The 20,498-nt window shown below is 43.5% G+C and overlaps 1 protein-coding gene across 2 annotated transcripts; it reads right to left on the reverse strand.

Moving 5' to 3' along the window:
- Positions 1-10,763: 10,763 nt before the first annotated feature.
- On the reverse strand, positions 10,764-20,498 carry LOC114590640 (cytochrome P450 2C19-like). 2 transcript variants are annotated; one of them, XR_013391904.1, is made up of 10 exons: positions 19,889-20,498; positions 18,151-18,313; positions 17,196-17,345; positions 16,391-16,551; positions 14,851-15,027; positions 14,351-14,492; positions 13,224-13,411; positions 12,641-12,782; positions 11,877-12,299; positions 10,764-11,088 (listed from the first exon to the last, which is right to left on the reverse strand). XR_013391904.1 is itself a non-coding variant. In XM_028716974.2 (9 exons), the coding sequence occupies exons 1-9, from the start codon at positions 20,066-20,068 to the stop codon at positions 12,118-12,120; spliced, it is 1,485 nt and encodes a 494-aa protein (XP_028572807.2). In that variant the 5' UTR covers positions 20,069-20,498; the 3' UTR covers positions 11,875-12,117. The 2 variants fall into 2 exon arrangements, 1 of the variants encoding a protein (XP_028572807.2); XM_028716974.2 differs by lacking the exon at positions 10,764-11,088 and having other exon boundaries at positions 11,875-12,299.

Here is a 20,498-nt window from a genome sequence, read left to right on the forward strand (position 1 = left end):
AGGTCATTTGGTTACATATATGCTCTACCACTCACAACTTTGGAATAGTTTACCAAAATTTGTTTGTGTTACAGCTGTTTCCTACCTGAAGAAAGATGTATACCTTTCTCAAACTCAGGGGATATTTCTATTATTATTTGTGTTAGCCAGCTGCCCTGGAGGCTCTGTGAAGCTATATTCAGTGGAGTATCTGTAATAAAATAATAATGAAATGAAATTCATTCATGACACAAGGAGCTTGCACGTAAAACTGCCTTGTGGGATGGCTTCAGGAAAAGAAAAGGCTAAGGAGTAAATCCTGCACAAATCCAGAGTTGAGTCCCTATAATGCTTGGATGACGCCTTGTATGCCTCATTCCAGCAACTCCTGCAGTCAAGCTGGTGCCAAATATATTGCTCTGCTTTCCTTTGGACCACATCAGTGAGGCTGAGAGAGGGGTCTTGTCTTCTGGGCAGCCCAGAACCTCCATACGCACTGCCCAGGCTTGCACCTCGGAGGGGTCACTTTGGTGCTGCTAACACAGCAAAAACAACGCAGGCGACTGCAGTTCTGAGGTACTGGTCTCTGCAGCCACAGCAGGTGCTGTGATTCCCCAGTGATTTGACTCCACCCCCAGAGGCACACTCCATTGTTTCTCGAGGCAGGTGGATGCCAACTGGTTGCTGAAAAAGGACCTGCAGTATTCCTGTGTTACACTGGATCCTCAAGACTTCCGAAAGAAAGTTGGAGCAATAGTCCATCCCCCAAATTGAGGGTCTTTTGTTAGCAGTAGCTGGAGGTCAGCTATTGTAGTCCTAACTGTATCTGGAGGGCCACAAGTTCTGTACCCTGAGTGAAGTGAAGCTTCTGCCATCACTGTTAAGAATTCAGAAATAGCTGCTCCAGTGGGATTTCTTGTTCTCATACCCTTATTTAAATGCATAGGAGTTCTGGACGGGCAGGACAGATGGCACACCACATTGGCTGTGCAAATCTTTGGTTTTGCTTGACAGTTTCAAGTATCTCCTTGTCAATTTCAGGCTATGAAGCTTTTCAAACCAACCTTACAAAAAGCAAAGGAACTCCTGGGACTGTTAAGTGACTGATAGAGCTATTATTTTCTAGGCCACATTTCCAATTAGCATTGTTACAAATATAGCTGTACCCAGGAGGTGTTCCATGAAGAGCCGTACAATGCAAACACCTAATCCCAGATGTAATAAACATTGGCACCTTCAGATTTTAAGTCACTGCCCTCGCACGGAGTTTGGATGTAGGTTGGATGTTTATTTTTTGAAACCTTTCTGCCTTTGAAAGCAGCTTGATCTGCAGACATTAGGAGATCATCAGCAGCATTTGGAGATTTCATTTAAAGATAAGGCGAGTAAGAAGTGCCATGATAGAAGTTTCTAAACTGGAGAATGTGCATAGAGAAAAGTTCCCCCTCCCATGACAGTATAACTCAGGGAGAACTACCTGAAAAAGATTTACAGATGGTATTTAACTCTAAGCAGACTTGCTAAGATGTATAAGACTGAATCAGATAAGTGCTGGAGATGTAATGAGGTTGAGGGTATGCTCTTTCATATGTGGTGGACATGTAAAAGGGAAATTATTATTAGGAAATAAGAATGAATGGGGGGGGGGGAATGTTTAAAAGCACCTTTCCAGAATAACCAGAGTCCTTTTTGTTGGGAATAAATCAGATGGAAATTCCCAGGTGTCAAAAAAGGTTATTAATGTACGCCACTATGGTGGTGCGTGTTTTGTTAGGTAAACGGCGTTTCTGTGCACTCTGGCACTCGTCACGGTGTCCTGTTGCGCCAGTAGTGGTTTAGTCATGCTGGCCACATGACCTGGAAATCTGTCTATGACAAACACCGGCTCCCTTGGCCTGAAAGCGAGATGAGCACCGCAACCCCAGTTGGCTTTGACTGGACTTAACTGTCCAGGTGTCCTTTACCTTACCTTACCTCTGTTGAGCAAGCAGTATCTAGTTTCAATTTTTAAAGCCTACATGCAGATTTTGGTATTGGGGCTGCAAATGCTATTAAAATGAAGGCTTTCAAAAGTTGATCAAATGGGGGTTGCCTCCAAAGATGATGCTCCTCTGGATTACAGGCTGGACCTGATCTTAAATTGGCAATGATCAGGAGAGGGGAAGCTGAATCCACTGGCTGTGCCATCACACCCATTATTAAACATCTCCCTCACATGCTTTTTAAGCAACTGGAGGGAGAGGTGTCATGTGAATCACACTGGGATAGCCTATGCACATTCCCCATTCACCTTATCCAATAATACAGCGGAAATGGGGATGCCATCCAAAAATAAACAAGGGAAATTATTTCACGAAATGGTATTTTGATAGGTCTCATAAACCAACACTAGGTGGTGGTAAAGCACCACATTTCTATTGGTAACTTCAAAGCAGCATCCTAGACGGTCAGGCTTTGTGTTATCCCTATTTTATTAGTTAGTATTTTTATTTGGAACTCCCTGAATAAGGTCAGGGGAGAGAGGAACGCCGAACATAGCCTGCTCCTTAACCCAATTCCTCTTTCTTTCATGAAAACAGTGGCCACTTTACCTCAGGAAACAGGGAGAAGATGGAGATAATCATAATACTGACCACCTTGCAAGGTGGTTCTTTAAGGATTTGAAGAGAAAGTGCTGAAGCAATGCATATGGCTCAGTATCTAATATTGCTGTTATCTGAAGACTTGGGACTTTTCCTCACATACCATTCATAGTGGAATAGTTGTTGTTTTGATCCGATATTTTTTAAGAGTGAATGCGTAGCTGACTGTCATCCCCTCACGTGTCATTATTATTAGAGAGTCAATGCGAGGTTTTCCTTTCCACACCAATGGCAAGTTGAGGTTGAATTTAGAAAAGTTCCATGGCTGTAGTCACACCCCTGACACCCCCTTGTGTTCCCTCAGCTAGTAAATGCATTCCTTTCTTCTTTTTTAAATAGTAAATTTTATTAGTATTTTCCACACAACAAAAGAAAAATAACAATACACAAAACACAAAAACAAGCATATAAAAAACAAATCCAAATCTTACAAATCAATAATATAAACACTGAAAAGGAAAACAAACATTGACTTCCACCAATCCCACAGCACCTCCTTTACCTCTCATTGTATCTTCCTGTTTTCCTTATCTCTATCCTAGCATCTAGATATAAATCCCTCTTTCTTATCCTTTCACTTCACAAGGTTATTCCAAACTCAGCCAGATTTCTGTCCTCGAACCTTGGCTTTTAAGGTATTCATTTAGGCACTCCCATTCCTTTTTCACTTCACTTTTTGCTTTTTATCTTATTATATCTGTCAATTTGGCTAATTCTAAATATTCTGAAAGCTTACATAACCCTTCTCCCCTAAGGGATAACTGTTTCCCTTTCCAATCAATACTTAGCCACCAGGAGTCTTGCTGCAGACGTCGCATATAAGAAAAAATTAGTTTTGTCTTTTGGAATATCGTTAAAAATTCCTAAAAGGAATGCCTCTGGCCTTTTACTATATGATATTCTTAGTATTTTCTTTATTCTTTTTTAAGTTTCCGGCATTTGTAGAACCTGAGAAGCCAACCTGCTCCCAGCTTTCGGGACCTATTTGCACTATACATATGATTAGCTTCAGCTGCTTGCTGAGATTTCATTTTGTGATAAACCTGAGTTTACCTCTGCATAATATGTCAAACGGCTTGTCTACCTCAGTTTAAATAATTGACTGAACAAACGTTTAAAGCAAAGGAGGGGTTGCATGTTGTCGAATTTATTTCTGGTTATGAAGAGAAAGCTTCTCCCTACAGGAAGAGCTGGGATTAATGTTTTGTTACATTTATATCCATCTTTTCTTCCAAGGAACCCGTTTTATTCCCTCAACAGCCTTGTGAGGCAGGTTAGGCTAACAAAAAGTGGTTTTCCCAAGTGGTTTTCTCCAGGGCTGAATGGGCAACTCAAATCCTCCCAGTCCTAATCCAGCACACAAACCACTACACCATATATCCTGTTTTTATGAGTTACTGTAGTTTCCTCCTCAGGGGGGGGGGGGGGGACCACTGACTGCTAATGTAATTGTGTGTGAGATTTATGACACTGATAATAAGCTTCACCGACCTCTTCTATTTATCACTCAAACACGAATATTAACTGCCACTGTCATCAAGTAATTAATGAGATTAGGTCAACACATTTAAGACCTCTGCTGCATTTGTAAAACCGGTCATCAGAATCTTTTAAAAATTATAATACAGCATTTAAAAATTAAATTGCAGGTCTTTATGGCTTCATGGCTCTAACGCTCTTGCTCACTCTCTTGGGGTCAAGTTTCTGTATGAGAGCAGATAACGGCTTAGATTTCTTAAAGAGTCCTACTTTAGGCTAATAGTGAGGGTTTTTAGGACACAGGGTTGTAGGGTTTCATGGCTCCAGGCTAAGCCAACCTTAAGAAAGGATCTTGCAGAGCTGAAAAATCTTCAGAAAAGGGCAACCAAAATGATTTGAGGCTATTAGCAAGTTAACTATGAGGAAAGGTTGTAGCATGTGAGACTTTCGTTCACAGAAAAGACGAGTAAGAGGTGTATAAAATTATACATGGTGTTTAGAAAGGGAATAGGTAAAAGCTTTTCTCTTTCATAACACTAGAACTTGTGCACATCCATTGAAGCTGAGTGTTGCATACCCTCCAATATTTCTCCAATGCAAATAGGGACTGTTTTACTATTTATACCCTGCCCACCTGACTGGTTGGCCTCAGCCACTCTGGGCGGCTTCCAACATATATAAAAACGTAACAAAACATTAAACATCCAAAAACTTCCCTATGCAGGGCTGCCTTCAGACGGCTGGGGGGGGGGGGCGGTGTCGGACAACAGCATTCCCTCCAACATTTCTCTGAAGAAATAGGGACGTACAAAGGAAAAGGGGGACATTCTGGGATCAAATAAGAAACCAGGGTGGCTTTGGTAAATCTGGGACAGTTCCTGGAAAATAGGGACACATAACTCCCATAGCTGTCAACTTTTCCCTTTTCTTGTAAGGAATCCTATTCGGAATAAGGGAATTTTCCTGAAAAAAAGGGAAACATTGACAGCTATGCTATCCCCACCCCCGACAAAAGTACATGCAAACGAACCGAAAAAGACTCTTATGAATTGAAAGTGGAGATGAAAAATGTACTCCCCCCCCCCCCGTTTTTGTTAGTTTTGTAGCATGGGAACATCTTTTATAAAAATTATTTAACAAAACAATAACTGTGGGATTTGCTCCCAGAGGTGGTAGTGATACCATAGGTATTAACTTTGGAGGGAGGGCTGTGGGCTTAAGCCCACTCCATATTCCTCTTGAGGGGCTGAGCTCCCCTCAGGTAGCAGGCAGGGCCAGGAAATTGACAAGTTCGCAGGTTCGCAGCTGCAGCACAGGGCCGTCCCATCTCTCTGTTGTGTCACATCACACTTTCCATGCTTCTTTGGGACTTTATTCCTGTTTGCCGGCACTTCTTTGTGTTTATAAAGAATTTATACCCTGCCATGAAGGGCCGATAACCCAGCTGGCTCTACAAACTTCCTTGGAAGTGACAGGCTGCAAGGCCTCAGGCTGGGCCTAACGGATGCAAAGCCATGAAGGAAACTGAGCCAGGTAAGCTGACAGCCTCCCTAATATTAAATAGAAACAAAAACTTCAATGCATTTAACAGGGACAAAAACCATCGCCCCCCCTCCCAAAGTTGGGGGTGTCTGTCTGTCACCATGAAAAACAACGAGTCTGAGGGAATTTTAAGGACTGTCTTTATATAAAGCGTAAGCATTTGTAGGCCGGAGACTTCAGATTAGATAATTTAAATAATAACAGTTTTACAACCATCAAAGAATCAAACCATCAATTGTTATTCATTTTAGTCTAAATGGAGCCATACGCCATGCTTCTTGTATTTTTGAATGTAATCACTATCTGTGACCTTAAATTGAATGGCCACGAAGTTGAGTTGACTACATATTATCAGTGATTTTTTTTCTAAAGAAATGTTTTGGGGTACTCTCATTTTGACTCAAGAAAATCACCATTTTATAGTTCAAATCCGGAAAAATAAAAGCAGTAAATGGACAAAAAGGTCGTCATCGGAGGTAGCAACGGGACTGCCGATTCACCGTGCTAGAGAAGAAATTAAATATTTTATTTTTTTTAGTTCTTCTCCCGTTAGATTCACAAAATGTTTAGGGGCATGCCTACCCCTGCGTTCCCCCCAGAAAAAAAGCACTGTATATTATTATTAATATTAATACTATGCTGTTGTAGCCACCCATTTCCCATCAGAGGAAGTATGCCCTAGCAAATCTTACTCCCTTTACAAATAAATACAGTTAAGTCTTTAAATTGCCACAGACCTTCTCATATTTTTATATACAACTTAGATAAAAAGAAGCAATGGCAAACTGATTAAAAGTGTGGGCATGGGAGAGGGTTTTCGCCAGCTAATATAAGCTTGTTCAGTGGGGCAGTTTGAGACAAAATACTACACTTTAATCCTGTGTGGACGTGGTCTATAAATGTCTGTAAATTCTGTATTGCTTGCATTGTTACATCATAAACAGCAGGTCATCCTTAGATTAGATGTGTCAGGGGAATTAGTAGTGAAAGTACAGGTTTGCTACTGATCATACAAGCAAATACAAATGCTGTGGGAAGGGGGGGATTAAGGGCAATTGGGGCTAGGGAGGCATACAGAGGTTTGGGGGCATGTGAGGAAGGGGGAGGATTCATAGGGGAGGTGGGGAGACAGGGGACTGTTTGATTTTGTTGTAAAATTCCAAAAATAAATAACAAAAAGTTGTTTGCATTGCTAATTAAAAGTAAAAGGTTGTGTTTCTGCTGTCTGGATGTCATTTGCTAAAACCAAATGTGTTTTAAAAATTGAACCTATACAGCAGAAATACGCACCACTGTGTTCAATGGTGCTTACTCCCAGCCATGCACAGAACTGCAGTCATGTGCCATAAATTTAATCGTGTGATTTTATTAGTAATTTGTTTTGAATGTCTGTGTTTTTAAGGTGGAGGGATTTTTTAAAGCAATGTGTTAGAAAAGCAAGATATTTAAATCCCGGTGGCCTGACTCTGGATTTTATTATGGAGCTGTCATTGATGCACTACAGAGTTAGGAATAGCCCTCAAATGTTGCTGGGAACTGCAAATGGGGAGGAGAGCACTGTAGCACTCAGTTGCTCCTTGAGAGCTTCTCATAGGCATCTGGTTGGCCACAGTGAGAACAGGATGTTGGATAAAATAATAAAATTGCTGTACTTGCATAATCATTACAAGTGACAGTATTCAGTTTGTCATAGTATTATTTATTTAGCTCTGGGAGGGTGAAGTACATCTATAAAGCCATTCCATTTCACAAACAGGTAGAAAAATACATACATCTGGATGTGCTCTTATTCTCCAGAAGAAATGGAGCAGTAGTTTTCTATGCTAGTGAAACCAGCACACTTCTCCAAAGTTTCAAAGCGGACAGAGGACATGCATTTCAAGACCCGAATTCTTCTCCAGTTTGAATTAAAATGCAAATCAGAGACAAGTTCATTCCTCTTGTCCCCTTCATTCAGTGCAATGGAGAAACATTACTTCACTACTTTGAATAGGAGCATAATTGAGAGGGTGGAGAAACCCAAAACAAAAATTCTGAAGACAGAAGAGGAAGACCATTCTTCCTTGGTGGACTTCATAGGTGGACTTCCCCTCAACAATTTTGCCCATGCTGCCTCTGAATTTGTACTAAGGAAACATTTTTCTGTTACACTGAATGGGAGCAGGGTTGAAGGAAGGCTGAGAGGAAAGAAATTATGACAATTCTTTGAAAGTTTTTCCTCTCAAACTCCTGGAGATTTTCAGTCCTCCCTTGGAGAATATTCAGTGAAATGACCTTCCTTATTTTGCCACCCACAAAGTAAGTGGAGAATTTGAGGGAGGGCCATTTTCACTCTGTTCAGATTTTTAAAGACAGTGAGAGCCTCAGTTGGGCTCAGGAGGAAAAAAAATAGTTTTCCCATCCAAGTTCATCCAAGGTGGGCTTGGGAGATCTTGCCTATCTATGCTCTGTGCCTCTCTTGAAGATATGCTTCCTAGGACTAGTAGATTTCTGGATTCAAATTAGTTCATTTCCCATACTTACTCAGAAGTTCAGTTGCATCCAGTATTGCTATCTTTTCTTTAGAACATGGTTACCCTTAAAGGGATTATTGGCAGACATTTGTAAATGTCAAGTCTCAAGGTTGTTCTACTAGGTGAAAGGGGCAAAGATTTCAAAAGCTATTGATTTCTGCAGCACCCTCCAAAGACTTTCCTTCTTAGATCAGGCAAAAAGTGAAAGTTATTTTTAGACAGTTTGTTGTAGCACCGGGAGACTCCAAACTGTGTTTATTGGAATATTTTTCCAAATACAATTGTTTGCCTATGCTTTATTTTTAGCATTGACACATCTGCCAATCTCAGTGTACAGATCTATAGAAGGGTTACCAAAAAAGCTTATGTTGTCACTCAGTTAAACAACTTTGCTGTATCTTGGGTAGGACATGCAAGGGAATCAAAAGATCATCTCAGACAGGGGCCTTGACCCACCCAGCTTCTACAGCCTGCAGCACTTCAACCCACCAAGTCAAGGTTGGAGATTTTGCTGCTGGACTGCAGCTCCCATTATCTCCAGCTACCTAGCCAATGAAATGGGATTATGGGAGTTGTCCCAACTGAGCCCCCATGGCAAGAATGGGGAACCTGCTGCCTTTCAGATATTCCTGGACTCCAGCCCCCATCTGCCCCAGCCAACATCAGGGGTGATGGGTGCAAGAGTCCAACCACCGTTGAGGGTCACCAGTTCCTCAGTGGTTGACTCAGTTCATTCCACTCTGACTGGCTTCATTTAGCACAAAGAGTAACAAGACTTCTCAGTGGCTAAAAAGCTTCCATCTTGTCAGATTTTACCCATCACTCTCATACAGTGGCGGAGGAAGGGGGGTGCAGGGCTGCAGTTTGCCTCAGATGTCATCACTGAGGGGGTGTGTGTGACAAAATGAGTTTTTAAAAAATTGGGCTCACGAAACCTTTTAGGAGTGAGGTGGTGGCTTAGGGGCCTGCAGGTTCCGCGCTGCCTGAAACAGCAGCGTGGGACTTTCGTCTGCCTACTGCCTCTCCCTCAGACGCCCTAAAGCTGAGGGGGAGTCAGCGAAGAGGCTCCAAGTGTTGGAGACAGTGGCATAGCGTGGGGGGTGCAGGGGGGCCGGCCGCACCGGGCGCAACATCGGGGGGGGGGGTGGCTCGCACTTGCAGTGCTAAAATTCACAGGTTAGGGGGCGCAAATTACTTGCCTTGCCCCGGGTGCTGACAACCCATGCTACGCCACTGGTTGGAGAGGCTCGCCCTGCCCCCATGGGTGGCTCGACACGCCCCCAGCTGCAGGACACGCCCCCGCACCAGGCACTCGAGCGGCTAGCTACTCCGCTGCACACATATGCACATGAAGAGGCAAGAAAGATAAGAATGGGGTTTGTTGTGTGTGACTAATTTCTAAATCCTGCTATTTGTCCATTGCAATAATGTCTTCAATGTGGAAATCGTTATACAAAATATGGATTAAATATAAAGGAATATTGGAGCCCAAGATACCCCTGTTCTCGTCATCCACAGAAGCCATGGCAGTTAAAAAAGAAATATGAAAGGGCAATGGCCAACATCAGTCTTAGAAGTAGATAAGAAGAAGAAGAGTTTGGATTTGATATCCCGCCTTTCACTCCCTTTAAGGAGTCTCAAAGCGGCTAACATTCTCCTTTCCCTTCCTCCCCCACAACAGACACTCTGTGAGGTGAGTAGGGCTGAGAGACTTCAAAGAAGTGTGACTGGCCCAAGGTCACCCAGTAGCTGCATGTGGAGGAGCGGAGACGCGAACCTGGTTCCCCAGATTACGAGACTACCACTCTTAACCACTACACCACACTGGCTCTCTGGATAAGCCAACATTGAAGCAATATGAGGAAATTAAAAACTCGCTAACAGACTGGCTACAATATTTCCAGCTACACCAAAGACTAGCTATAGATTCAAAACAAGAAATTGCAAAGGAAACATCTAGATTTGAAAGAGAATCAATACTTAACAAAAAGAAAATTATTTCACAAGTGTATGATTATCTTCTGGAATGGGAAACAAAAGAAGAGCAGTCATGGTTAAATGGGCACAGGACTTCGGGCATAATATGGAACTTCAGGCATAACTTATGGAACAATGGGTGAGATTATGGACGGCAGACATTGAATTCACAGCATGCTATAATCTCAGGGAATATACCATAAAATGCTATATAGATGGCATCTTACCCGCAAAAAGCTTGCTAAAATGTATAAAGGAAAAACATCAACCTGTTGGAGATGTAAAAAAGAGGAAGGATCATACTCTCATATGTGGTGGACCTGTGTAGCCATTGGCAAATACTGGAATGATATTTATAATGAGTTTAAGAAACTATTTAAAATTACTTAAAAAAAAAAAAAACCCCAGAGATTTTCCTACTTTCCTATTACCATCAGAAATTAAAAAAGATATAAGATCATAGTTTATGTATGGTGTAACAGCAGCTAGAACCCTTATAGGAAGGAATTGGAAAAATGAAATGCTCCCAGAGATTACAGATTGGCAGATACTCATGTTAGAATATCTACAATTAGCAAAACTGACGGGATCAGTTAGAGGAATATCGAAACAAAAACAACTAGAGAACGGATAATATTTAAGAATTATGTAAAACTTTATTGTACAAAAAACTCCATATTAGCAGAAATTGAGTGATATTTGTAAAGAAAAAAAATCAAAGGAAAGTATACAAAACAGAAAGAAATGATATTATACAATGTAAACCTGTGTCAAAAAGAATGTTATATCAAACAGTATAATGAGAAGGATGGGAAGGATCGTGCCAATGAGTACTTTTACTATGTAAATAACTCTGTCTTCTTCTTTTTTTGATTTCTTTGTTTCTTATCTTTGTTACTTCTTTATTTTTTATTTCTTTATAAATTTTCTATTTTATATAATTTTCTTTTTTTTACCTGTTGTCAGGGGTTCAGGGAGAGAGGCGCAGATGAGGGAGGAGACTGAGAGCGAGGGGGAAGGATCCCAGGGCGACGAGGAAGAGGATGACAATGAGTCGAGGGTTTCCATGAGTCTCTCCAGTGAATCGGAGGATTCCCAAAAGGGAGCGCCCCTGGTCAGGCCAAGGGGAGCCACAGGGGGGAGTAGTCAGGAGCAGGGCAGCAGCAGGGGAACCCCCAGTGGGAGTTGGAGATCGGGACCGGCTTCCCCACCGGAACGGAGTGAAGGGGGTGGAGTTCCCAGTGTGTCAGACGGAGCAGAGCAGGAAGCAGAGAGGGGAAGGAGATCGGGGCAAGACGTCCTGCCGGAAGGGGCGGAGAGTAGTACCGAGAGCAGTGTAACTGTCAAAAGGAAGGTCAGAAGCAGCGTACGCGCGCCAAGTTCTATGTGGAGGCGCGCGGAAGTGAGGAGAGCCCGGAGGAGGAGCCTGGTCCCAAAGCACGGAGGAGGGGGGAGCAGGCGTCAGAGGATTCAGCCTCTGGGGAATCCCGGAGGGAGGGAACCCAGGGGGGCAGAAAGACCCTGCGGAAAAGGAAGGAGAGGAAGAGGTGGTCCAGCGCAAGCCTCTTAAACTGGTGTAGAGGCGGGACTGATTCAGAAGGGACTTCAGCGGTCTAAGCCTAACAGACGTGGGGTCACGCGCCTCGGATGTGGAGCTAACAATGTTCTTCAATAAAAGCTTTTGTACATAAGCTGGACTTGGCATTGGTCTCTTGTGAGCTGGGACCTTGGGTGGCCCTGACACCTGTTAAGAGATAGTACATAATGTCTGTATAGACATGCAATTTTTTTAATAAAGAGATGAATTTTTTTACAAAATGTCTTCAATGTGCAATAGTCTCTAGCAAGATCCCCAAAGTTCCACAATTAGTCAGGTAAAAAGATAAGACTCCACACATGAGGAGATATTGTGTTACGGATTTTTTGAACAAAGATTTGCCAGGCTGCAACTTTTCCACATGTGCAGCCCTACTGAGGCAGGCTTTTCAGCGAGGGACAATGCAGAGCTGATAGGGCCGAGGGAAGTTGCTTATGCCGCTCAACACCGGTGTGAGATCGATGTCCTTGGGGTCAATGATGGACTTCAGAGTGAAGTTCTGTAATATGGTGGTCAAGAACAAGAAGATCTCCATACGGGCCAGACCTTCCCCCGCACATATCCGCTTCCCTGCAAAGGAAACCCAAAGTGTAAGATGCATAACAACCACTTTGGCTGTTACGGAGAAAATAACAATCATGCCAAAGGAGCAGAGGTGCTGCTCCAGAACAGCTCCTGGGAGAGTCACTCTTTTCACCATTTCTTTTGCTTCAGCTGGCCACAGGAAAGGTACAAGGAGTTTTGATGGACCCAGAAGCCTCTGCCCCTCTCTCACAATCTGGGAGCCCTTCCAGTTTAGGCTGCAGGAGGAAGGAGGTTCCCCCTCATTGCCCCGACACCAGCCGATTAGGGAGACGGGAAAGACCTGAGCTGGCCAAGACTGTAGCCTACTGAGGAAGCAGAGATCTTACCTGCTGAGAAAGGCATGAAATAGTCGCTCTTCCTGAAGGTGCCATCTTTGTGCAAGAAATGTCCTGGGTCAAATTCTTTGGGGTTTGGAAATTCTTTGCTGTCATGTAGCACAGATGTCAGACTTGGATATATGGTAGTGCCCTGCAGAGAGTGCAAAGAAATGGGCTGGATGGCCATGACAACCAAAGGAATGGTGTGGGAAGGCAATAACAGGAAGGAAGGTACTTTGTTGATACAGAAGAAGAATGGAGCAGCTTCAGAAGGCAATAGGGTGTTTAAAACAAAGTCCAGGCTTCAAGATGCCCAGCTACACTTTAGGAGTTGGGCTAAACTACTTCCGTTACTTGTACATAAGAAGATCAGTCCAGTGGCCCCATCTGGTCCAGCATCCTGTTTTCATGGTGTCCAACCAAATGCCCATGGGAAGCCCTTAAACATAATCTAAACAAGACAGCACTCTCAATACCTGTGGTTTCCACCCACTGGTATTCAGAAGCATGCGGCCTCTCACCATGGAGGTAGAATATAGCCATCATGGCTAGCAGTCTACTATTACTACTTAGAGCCTTGAAAAGAGCTGACCTTTGGAATGACATATTGTCTGAACGGCGTGTCTTTGAGTACTGAATGGGGGGCGCTCAATGGGGCAATAGAGATGAACCTCTGGATCTCATGGATGACAGCATCTGTGTAAGGCATTTCCCCACGATCTGCTATGCAAGGACTTCGTGATCGGCCAATAACTCGGTCAATTTCTTCATGCACTTTCTCTGCAATGGGAAGAATGAGGTTTAACACCAGTGCAGGAAACATTACAGAAGAAACTGAAACTCGGTGGGAATGGTTGCAAGGCTCTGCACATTTTGGAACTTTCAGTTGTTTTCTGATGCCAACTTTCTACTAACTCGTCACCACAGGCAAGTTATTGTAGCTCACCTTCAGCAATCCATCTGTAAACAGGGAAACATAATAACTGCAATTATTTATATATTAATATAATTTCTATTCAAAAGGAGCCCAGCGGGACAAAAGCTTTAGGGATGTTACAGGAGCAAGTGATGGTCCAGCTTAGAGAGATTCCTATTGGAGGCACTGTCCTGCAGTGATTCTGATCCTACCTGAGGGCCCTTTGGCCCCTGGCCCTTGTGGTTGTGTCTTTGTCTAAAGCAGTGGTGTCCAAACCTTTTTCAAAGAGGGCCAGAAAGGAAGGATGAAGTAAACCAAAGTTGTTGACCTTTTTTTTAGTATTTTACCCCCAGGAAATAACCTGCCGCTGGGGCTGGATTAAACTGACTAGCAGGCCCGATTAGGTCCCCAAAATGGTCTTTGGACATGCTTGATCTAAAGGATCTGCACTGGCTGCCAGTACACTACTGAGCCAAATTCAAGTTGTTACTGTTTGCATATAATCCTAGGGTTTGCAATATGGTCAGCTATAAGAGCTCATCTACACTTCTATTTTTGCTGGGATTTCCAGGCACGGGTCTGTGGTTACTAGGCATGGATCTGAGCATTTTGTCCACCCCCACCCCACCCCCACTGTTGTCTCCAGGAAAGCCTTCTGCCTACTGCTGATGTCACTCAGCGATTATTAACATTCAGCGATGAACAGTGGGTTTTCCTGGGGAAAGTGGCCACCTCTTGGACCTGTGACACATAAATCTGGAAAAGAACTAGAATAAGAAGTACTAATAACGCATCTGTTTTACCTTGTATCTCTGGGTATTTGAGGAGGATCAGGAACCCGTATCGCAGTGTGGTGCTGGTGGTTTCTGTTCCAGCCCCAAACAAGTCAACTGTGCTTATGGCCAAGTTTTCAATGGTGAAATGGGATGCACTATTACCTTTTTCCTGCAGAAACACACAACACGGTCAGTGGAGTCAACTCAATTGTTCTGAGTACAACATAACAAGAATTTAATTGTACCACTGGGACCAGCTCCCTTCCTAAGACACATCTTATCTCAAGGCTTTTTATAGCTCGTTCCTCTGGACATTCCTTGCCCAGAGGGTTAATCATTAGAAAGAACTTCCCACTTACTGCAGGAACAAGTCAGCAATGGGAAATGAATCTACTCCAATGGGGTGTGGGCAGGAATCTCTTTCCTTGGCATTTCCCACAAGAAGCTGGATGGAAGTCTGCTGGTTGGGAAGCTTCAGGAGTGGCAGGAGAACCCACGTGAAGAGTTCTGTGAGTTTTCATGATTACCTGATCCATTTTCATAAGGAAGCAGTCGATAAAATCCCGAGGTGAGCTGGGGTCCAGAGTGGGCTTGTGCTCTTCAACCTCCTCCAAAACAAACTCTCTGATTGCCAAGTTGTTTTTCAGCACTTTGTGGTGGGGCCCAGGGATGCATTTCATCAAAGAAGGGAAGACGTTGTAGAGCTAGAAGAAACACCACAAGAGACCCATTGGCACCAACCTCAGTCAGGGTTTGTCCACACTCGGGCTTCAGTATAACGTTGGCCACTGTTGCCTTGTGTGCATTTCAACTCTGTGGTCCACACACCAGCATTTTCACTACCAATGCCTCCCAAATCTATGTAGATGTTCCCCATCTGCATTACTGGGTGGTGCTTCATTGATTGTACTGCATTGTATTATCTTCCCTTCCCCACAGTTAGTGCTTTCCCACCCTCTACCTAATGTTTGTAGAGGTCATACGCAGATTATTATTTTTTATTTTCACCTATGTGTACCTTTAGAAAAATCTGAAAAATCATGCAACATTCCCCCCACCCCCACTGCCAAAACCGCAACAGCTGGGTAGGAAGCTGTCTTATATTATTATTATTATTATTATTATTATTATTATTATTATTATTATTATTATTATCATTTATTCAATTTATACCCACAGGTCTCAGGGTGGTTCACAGACTAAAATCAAAATATAAAACCACAAAATGCATAATCAAAATAAAAACAACAACCCAGTTACCCCCCTCCGCCAAACTCCGCATGTTAAAAGGTATATACTGAATGAGACCATTGACCTCTCAAGGTCAGTAGTGCCTATGGAGCTGCTCTGCTGGGTATCATTCAGGAGTCCCATTCCTAACTAGGGATGCTACTAGGAATTGACTCTTGGACCCTATATAAATAAGCCAAATGGTGTAAAGCTGAACTATGGGGTTACATATATATCTTCAAATTTAGTCCCATCTGCTCCTCCTGTTGAAACCAGGCTGTGTACACATCGTTGGCTTAAAATGTAGCAAGGCAGGATAGACATGGATTGTGGCTAACGTCATGTATTCACACCTTCTCAAACCAGTAGTGGAAGTACACTGGATGCAGAGGCAATGGCAGTGTATATACATCCCAAGTGATTAGTTCCAGTCATAAACTTGAGCCTGTGGGTTTTACTGGTTAAGCTTTACTTCCTGCTCCACTGGGCTGCTGTTAAGTCAAACCTTGGTTACTAGACCCAGGTGCATTGTGTGCCTTGACTGGATCTCCAAGTTAAAAACATAAGAACATAAGAAGAGCCTATTGAATCAGGCCAGTGGCCCATCGTGCTGTCACATTGGCCAACCAGTTACCCATGGCAAGCCTACAACTAGGACATTAACAGAAATATTAAGAGGCAGAGGCAGTATGGGCCATGAGAAGCCTGGAAGAAAGACATTTAAACAGCAGGAAAATGGCCACAGCCAGAGGCAGTATCTACATAAAATAAATATTCCACATGCAAGTAAACTTTAGACTTTGTCGGAAAGAATGCATTTAACCAGATGGCACCTACCTGTCCCCAAGGAGAGCTAAAAAGCTGAAAGTTTTCACTTATTAAGCTTAGCATGCATAGCAACTTCTTGTCATTATAATCGTATCGTTTCCCAAAGATAATTGCACAAATGACATTGGAGACGGCACAACTGAGTGAGAAGGTTGGATCCAAGGGCTTCTCTGGGAGAACAAGAAAAAAATAATTATACCCATTACAGGTTTTAGGCAATAATCTAGTCTGGAATTTCTGAGCTGCCATTTCCTGGCTCCTGGCCTCAGTGGTCAGACAGGGAGCTGCCTTTCTCACAATTCTGGAGGCATGGGCATCTTCAGTGGCTATGAGTGGTTTCTTCCAAGGACTTTCCAAGGTGCTTTCTTTCAGCTTCAGCCAATATATCCTTAGATTGGAAAGAGTGACCACAGTGGTGCAGGCCTTGGTGAAGTCTAGACTAAAACTAGGGAATCTAAAACACTTCAGATGCTGCTAGACTCTAACTTCTGAACCACTGATGACTGTTGGGGCTGAAAGCAGCTGGAATTCAACAATATCTGCGGAGCACTCTTGCAGTTGATAGAGAAGCAGCAGCCAGGCTTTAGTTGGAACTAGTCTGTGTCAGCATATTACACCCCTGCTGAAAGCTATGCATTGTTTGCCAGTACATTGACAAGGTAAGTTCAGTGCATTACTGGTGTGTATGAAGCCCTCAGTGAGCTAGGACCAGGTGGTGGTTAATAATCTGTTGTAATGTACCCCAGAATCTGTTGTGACGTTTAAGGGGGTCTGCTTGATAAGCCTATGTCTCTGTAGGGCAGTGGCTACCCACCCTGCGTGTCCTGGAACTTTTCTAGCAGGAACTGTGCTTCCTCCTGGATCCTCTTCTCAATACTTTTCTTTCCCATGCCAAAGTTGCGCAGGGTGGTAAGGATAAAACGTCGGAGCTGCTTCCACATCTCCCCATTGCTGAATATAATTCCTGGAAAGCAGAAGAGGAAATGGGCATAAAGGAGATGGATGGACTGAAAGAGAGAGCAGAAGAAGCAGGTTGGAAGAGCAGGAGGCTCTTATTCTTGGCTCCAGAACACCGGGAGACTTGGTACTTTGGTGCCTTCTTATTCCAGAATCAGTAGCTGGCCAGTCTTCTGATACATGCCCTGACTGTAAAATATTTGTGTTTAATGTGCATAAAATGCTATGTTTGTGTGTGTTGTGTATGAAACGTAGTGGAGGTTTGCATTTGCAGAATGTCCATTTTTGCAGCTAAAACTTAAAAAGAGGTTTCAATATTTCGATATTTATGTTAACTGATAATTCATCTCTTGGAGCCTGGGTCTCTCTCTGAAGCTGCCAGTATAATGAAGAAGCAATAGTTCTTACCTGTGGGTGTAAGGCGGCGCATGGCGGCGGGGAGCGTCCCGGGGGTGCCGGCGGCAACGCACATCCCGGGGGGGGGGGCGCCACTGTGGCGATGTCACTCCCCTCAGGGATTGCACCCAGGGCGGCCCACACCCACCACACCCACCTTTCTCCGCTACTGCCCTAGATATTGCTTAAGTACTTTTATGAGGTGGCTCATTTCTCTCTTAAATGGCAATGCCCAATATATAGCTATGCCATTAAAAGGCTGCTAATTATCTATTGCTACTGTCCATTGTGAACATTAATTAGGAATGTTTATCTCAAGATGCAATGACTTGTCTTTGCAACCTTTCTTGCTTTATTTTCATGAATAGAGGGATTTTTCTTTGCCCCCCCTCCATTGGTCAACCAGCATAAAATACCTAATCCCTTGTTGACAGCATCAGCTAATGGCAGGCGTCCCCTAGCAGCAAATTCATCTCCACGGTCGATCAGTGCTTCTTTCACTGCATCATAGCCATGCAGCACCACAACCCGTTCTGTTCCAAAATACATTGTGAACACAGAGCCATACTTCTCACCAAACTGGAAAAAAGATAGAGAAGGACACACATCTAGGTGGGTTTGCGGGTTAGGAGAGAGTCATATAGCTGATGGAGAGCCCTGCTGCCCCAGACTCACTATGGGCATCTGAACCACATGACACTTAATAACATACAGAAGGCAGCTAGATCAGGCTGAAGGCCAACTAGTCCACAACTGTTATCACAGTGGCCAACACAGTTCTTCTGGGAAGCTCAAAAACAAGACCTGAGTGCAATAGCACGCTCCCCTCCTGCAGGTCCCTGGAACTGGTGGAGGTTCAGCATCATCGCTAGCAGCTATGGGTAGCTTTATCTTCAATGAATTTTGTCTGAACATTTCCTTTAAATCATCCAAGTTGGAGGCTATCATCGCTACTTCTTTGGGAGTGAATTCCACAGTTTCAATATGCACTGTATGAAGAACTACTTTCTTGCATGTGTTGTAAATCTTCTAACATTCAGCTTTAACTGAAGGCTCCAAGTTTTAGTTTTACAGACCCTTCAAGTGTCCCTATTTTCCAGGGACATCCCTGATTTAGAGAAGCCATCCCACTTTGATCACAGAATGTCCTTTGGCTGTCCCTATTTTCATTGGAGAAATGTTGGAGGGTATAGAGTTATCCGACCCCCTCTGAAGGCAATCCTGAATAGGGAAGTGTTTTTTTGTTTAATTTCTAATGTTTTCATTATGTTTTTATATATGTTGGATGTTGCCCAGAGTGGCTGGGGCAACCCAGTAAAGTGTGTGGGCTATAGTAAAATCGTTATGGAATGGGATGTTCCTCTTTTCATTGGAGAAATGTGGGAGGGTATGGCATTATGAGAGGGGGGTAAAAGTGTTTTCCCGTCTACTTTCTCTATACCGTGAATATGATTATACTACTCTGTTATGTCTCCCTCACACTCATTTTTCTAAGGGAATTCTTACAGTATCTTCCATCCAAGCACATTCTGGGGAATATAAAGGAGCAGCTTTTCAAACTACAAGAAGACTATGAACTCCACACAGTCCAGCAGAGGCTAAAAATGTTCAGAGGGCAAAAATGCCCAAACCATCCATGTGTGGAGGGAGAATTGGACCCGCCCCCGCCCCATGTCTAATATAGTATGAAAATTTTACTATTCCTTTTTAAACTTCTTTACTCAGAAGGGGGCTTTATGGCTTTTATTTTAAGCATAAGACAATAAAATGACAATAAAACAACCCCCTTTCTGGAGTTGTGGGACCTGCTCAAAGTCCAACTCTTTTCTGTGGAGCCTTTGCGACAAGTCCCTGCTCCCCATCCCTGCTGATGTAGCCAAGCGCAAGTCCGTGCCACGGAAATCACAGCGATTCTGCTATTCTTTTCTTCTGGTCTGGATGCCTCCCCTCCCTCTCTTGCCTCTCCTCTGTCAATGTGCAGAGTCTGTTGCCTTATACTCTGCAAATGTGCCCTGCACACAGATGGTACCATCTATAAATAAACAAACTGACAATGGATTGTCCCCTTCCAAAAGAGTCAGATGGAAAGAGGCTTGCAAACAGGTAACGGTCATCAACAGACAGCTGTTGAGGAAGGTCTCATCTTTGGCTTACCTCCTGGAGAACCTGGGCCAGGTTGTTGGTCTTCAGCTGCAGAGCATTCCCTACGATGGGCAGTGGAGGTGGGCCAGGTGGCAGCTGCTTTGCATTCTCTGGCATTCTGCTGACTGTGAGGAAAACAAGGCAAGAGATACATATGATCATCAAAATGGTCACTGTCCCTAGAGGCTCCATGGCACCAGCTAACAGTGACTGAAATGACTCTAGACGAATTAATTTGCTTTCCAATTTTATATACTCTGAGGAGGTCACATAGACATGGACTTTCACCAATAGGAATTCTAGGTTTCTCTGAGTAAATGAGATTAGCCATTAAGTAGATAAGGTTGTATAATCAAGAAATGAACTTCTCTGAAGTCTGTATCCTTTTTCTTCATTGATTAGTAAGGCAATGATAACGGCATTACTGAGCACAAGGTCTGTGATGTAAGACAACCAGGGGTCAGTTTTTCCCCCTGCCAAACATTGTAATGTAGCCTTGAGGCAAATGGTTCTGCTTCTAAGGTGCTTTCAGGACCACGTTCCTGCAGGAGAGCTTCTTGTATACTCTGAGTGCTTGGCTGGAGGTTTCTTGCACCTCAGATGCCCATAAATGTGAAATAAA

The sequence above is a fragment of the Podarcis muralis genome, chromosome 1 (assembly GCF_964188315.1).
Source record: "Podarcis muralis chromosome 1, rPodMur119.hap1.1, whole genome shotgun sequence".
In the NCBI taxonomy this organism is placed as follows: domain Eukaryota; kingdom Metazoa; phylum Chordata; class Lepidosauria; order Squamata; family Lacertidae; genus Podarcis; species Podarcis muralis.

What these genes read in the sequence shown, in the direction of transcription:
- LOC114590640 (XM_028716974.2), bottom strand. Translation starts at nt 20,068, where the DNA reads ATGGAGCCTCTAGGGACAGTGACCATTTTGATGATCATATGTATCTCT. An exon ending in AAAGTTCCAGGACACGCAGG is followed by an intron (nt 16,552 to 17,195) that starts GTGGGTAGCCAC and finishes TTGTTCTCCCAG; the next exon opens with AGAAGCCCTTGGATCCAACC. An exon ending in TTAGCTCTCCTTGGGGACAG is followed by an intron (nt 15,028 to 16,390) that starts GTAGGTGCCATC and finishes TGTTTCTTCTAG; the next exon opens with CTCTACAACGTCTTCCCTTC.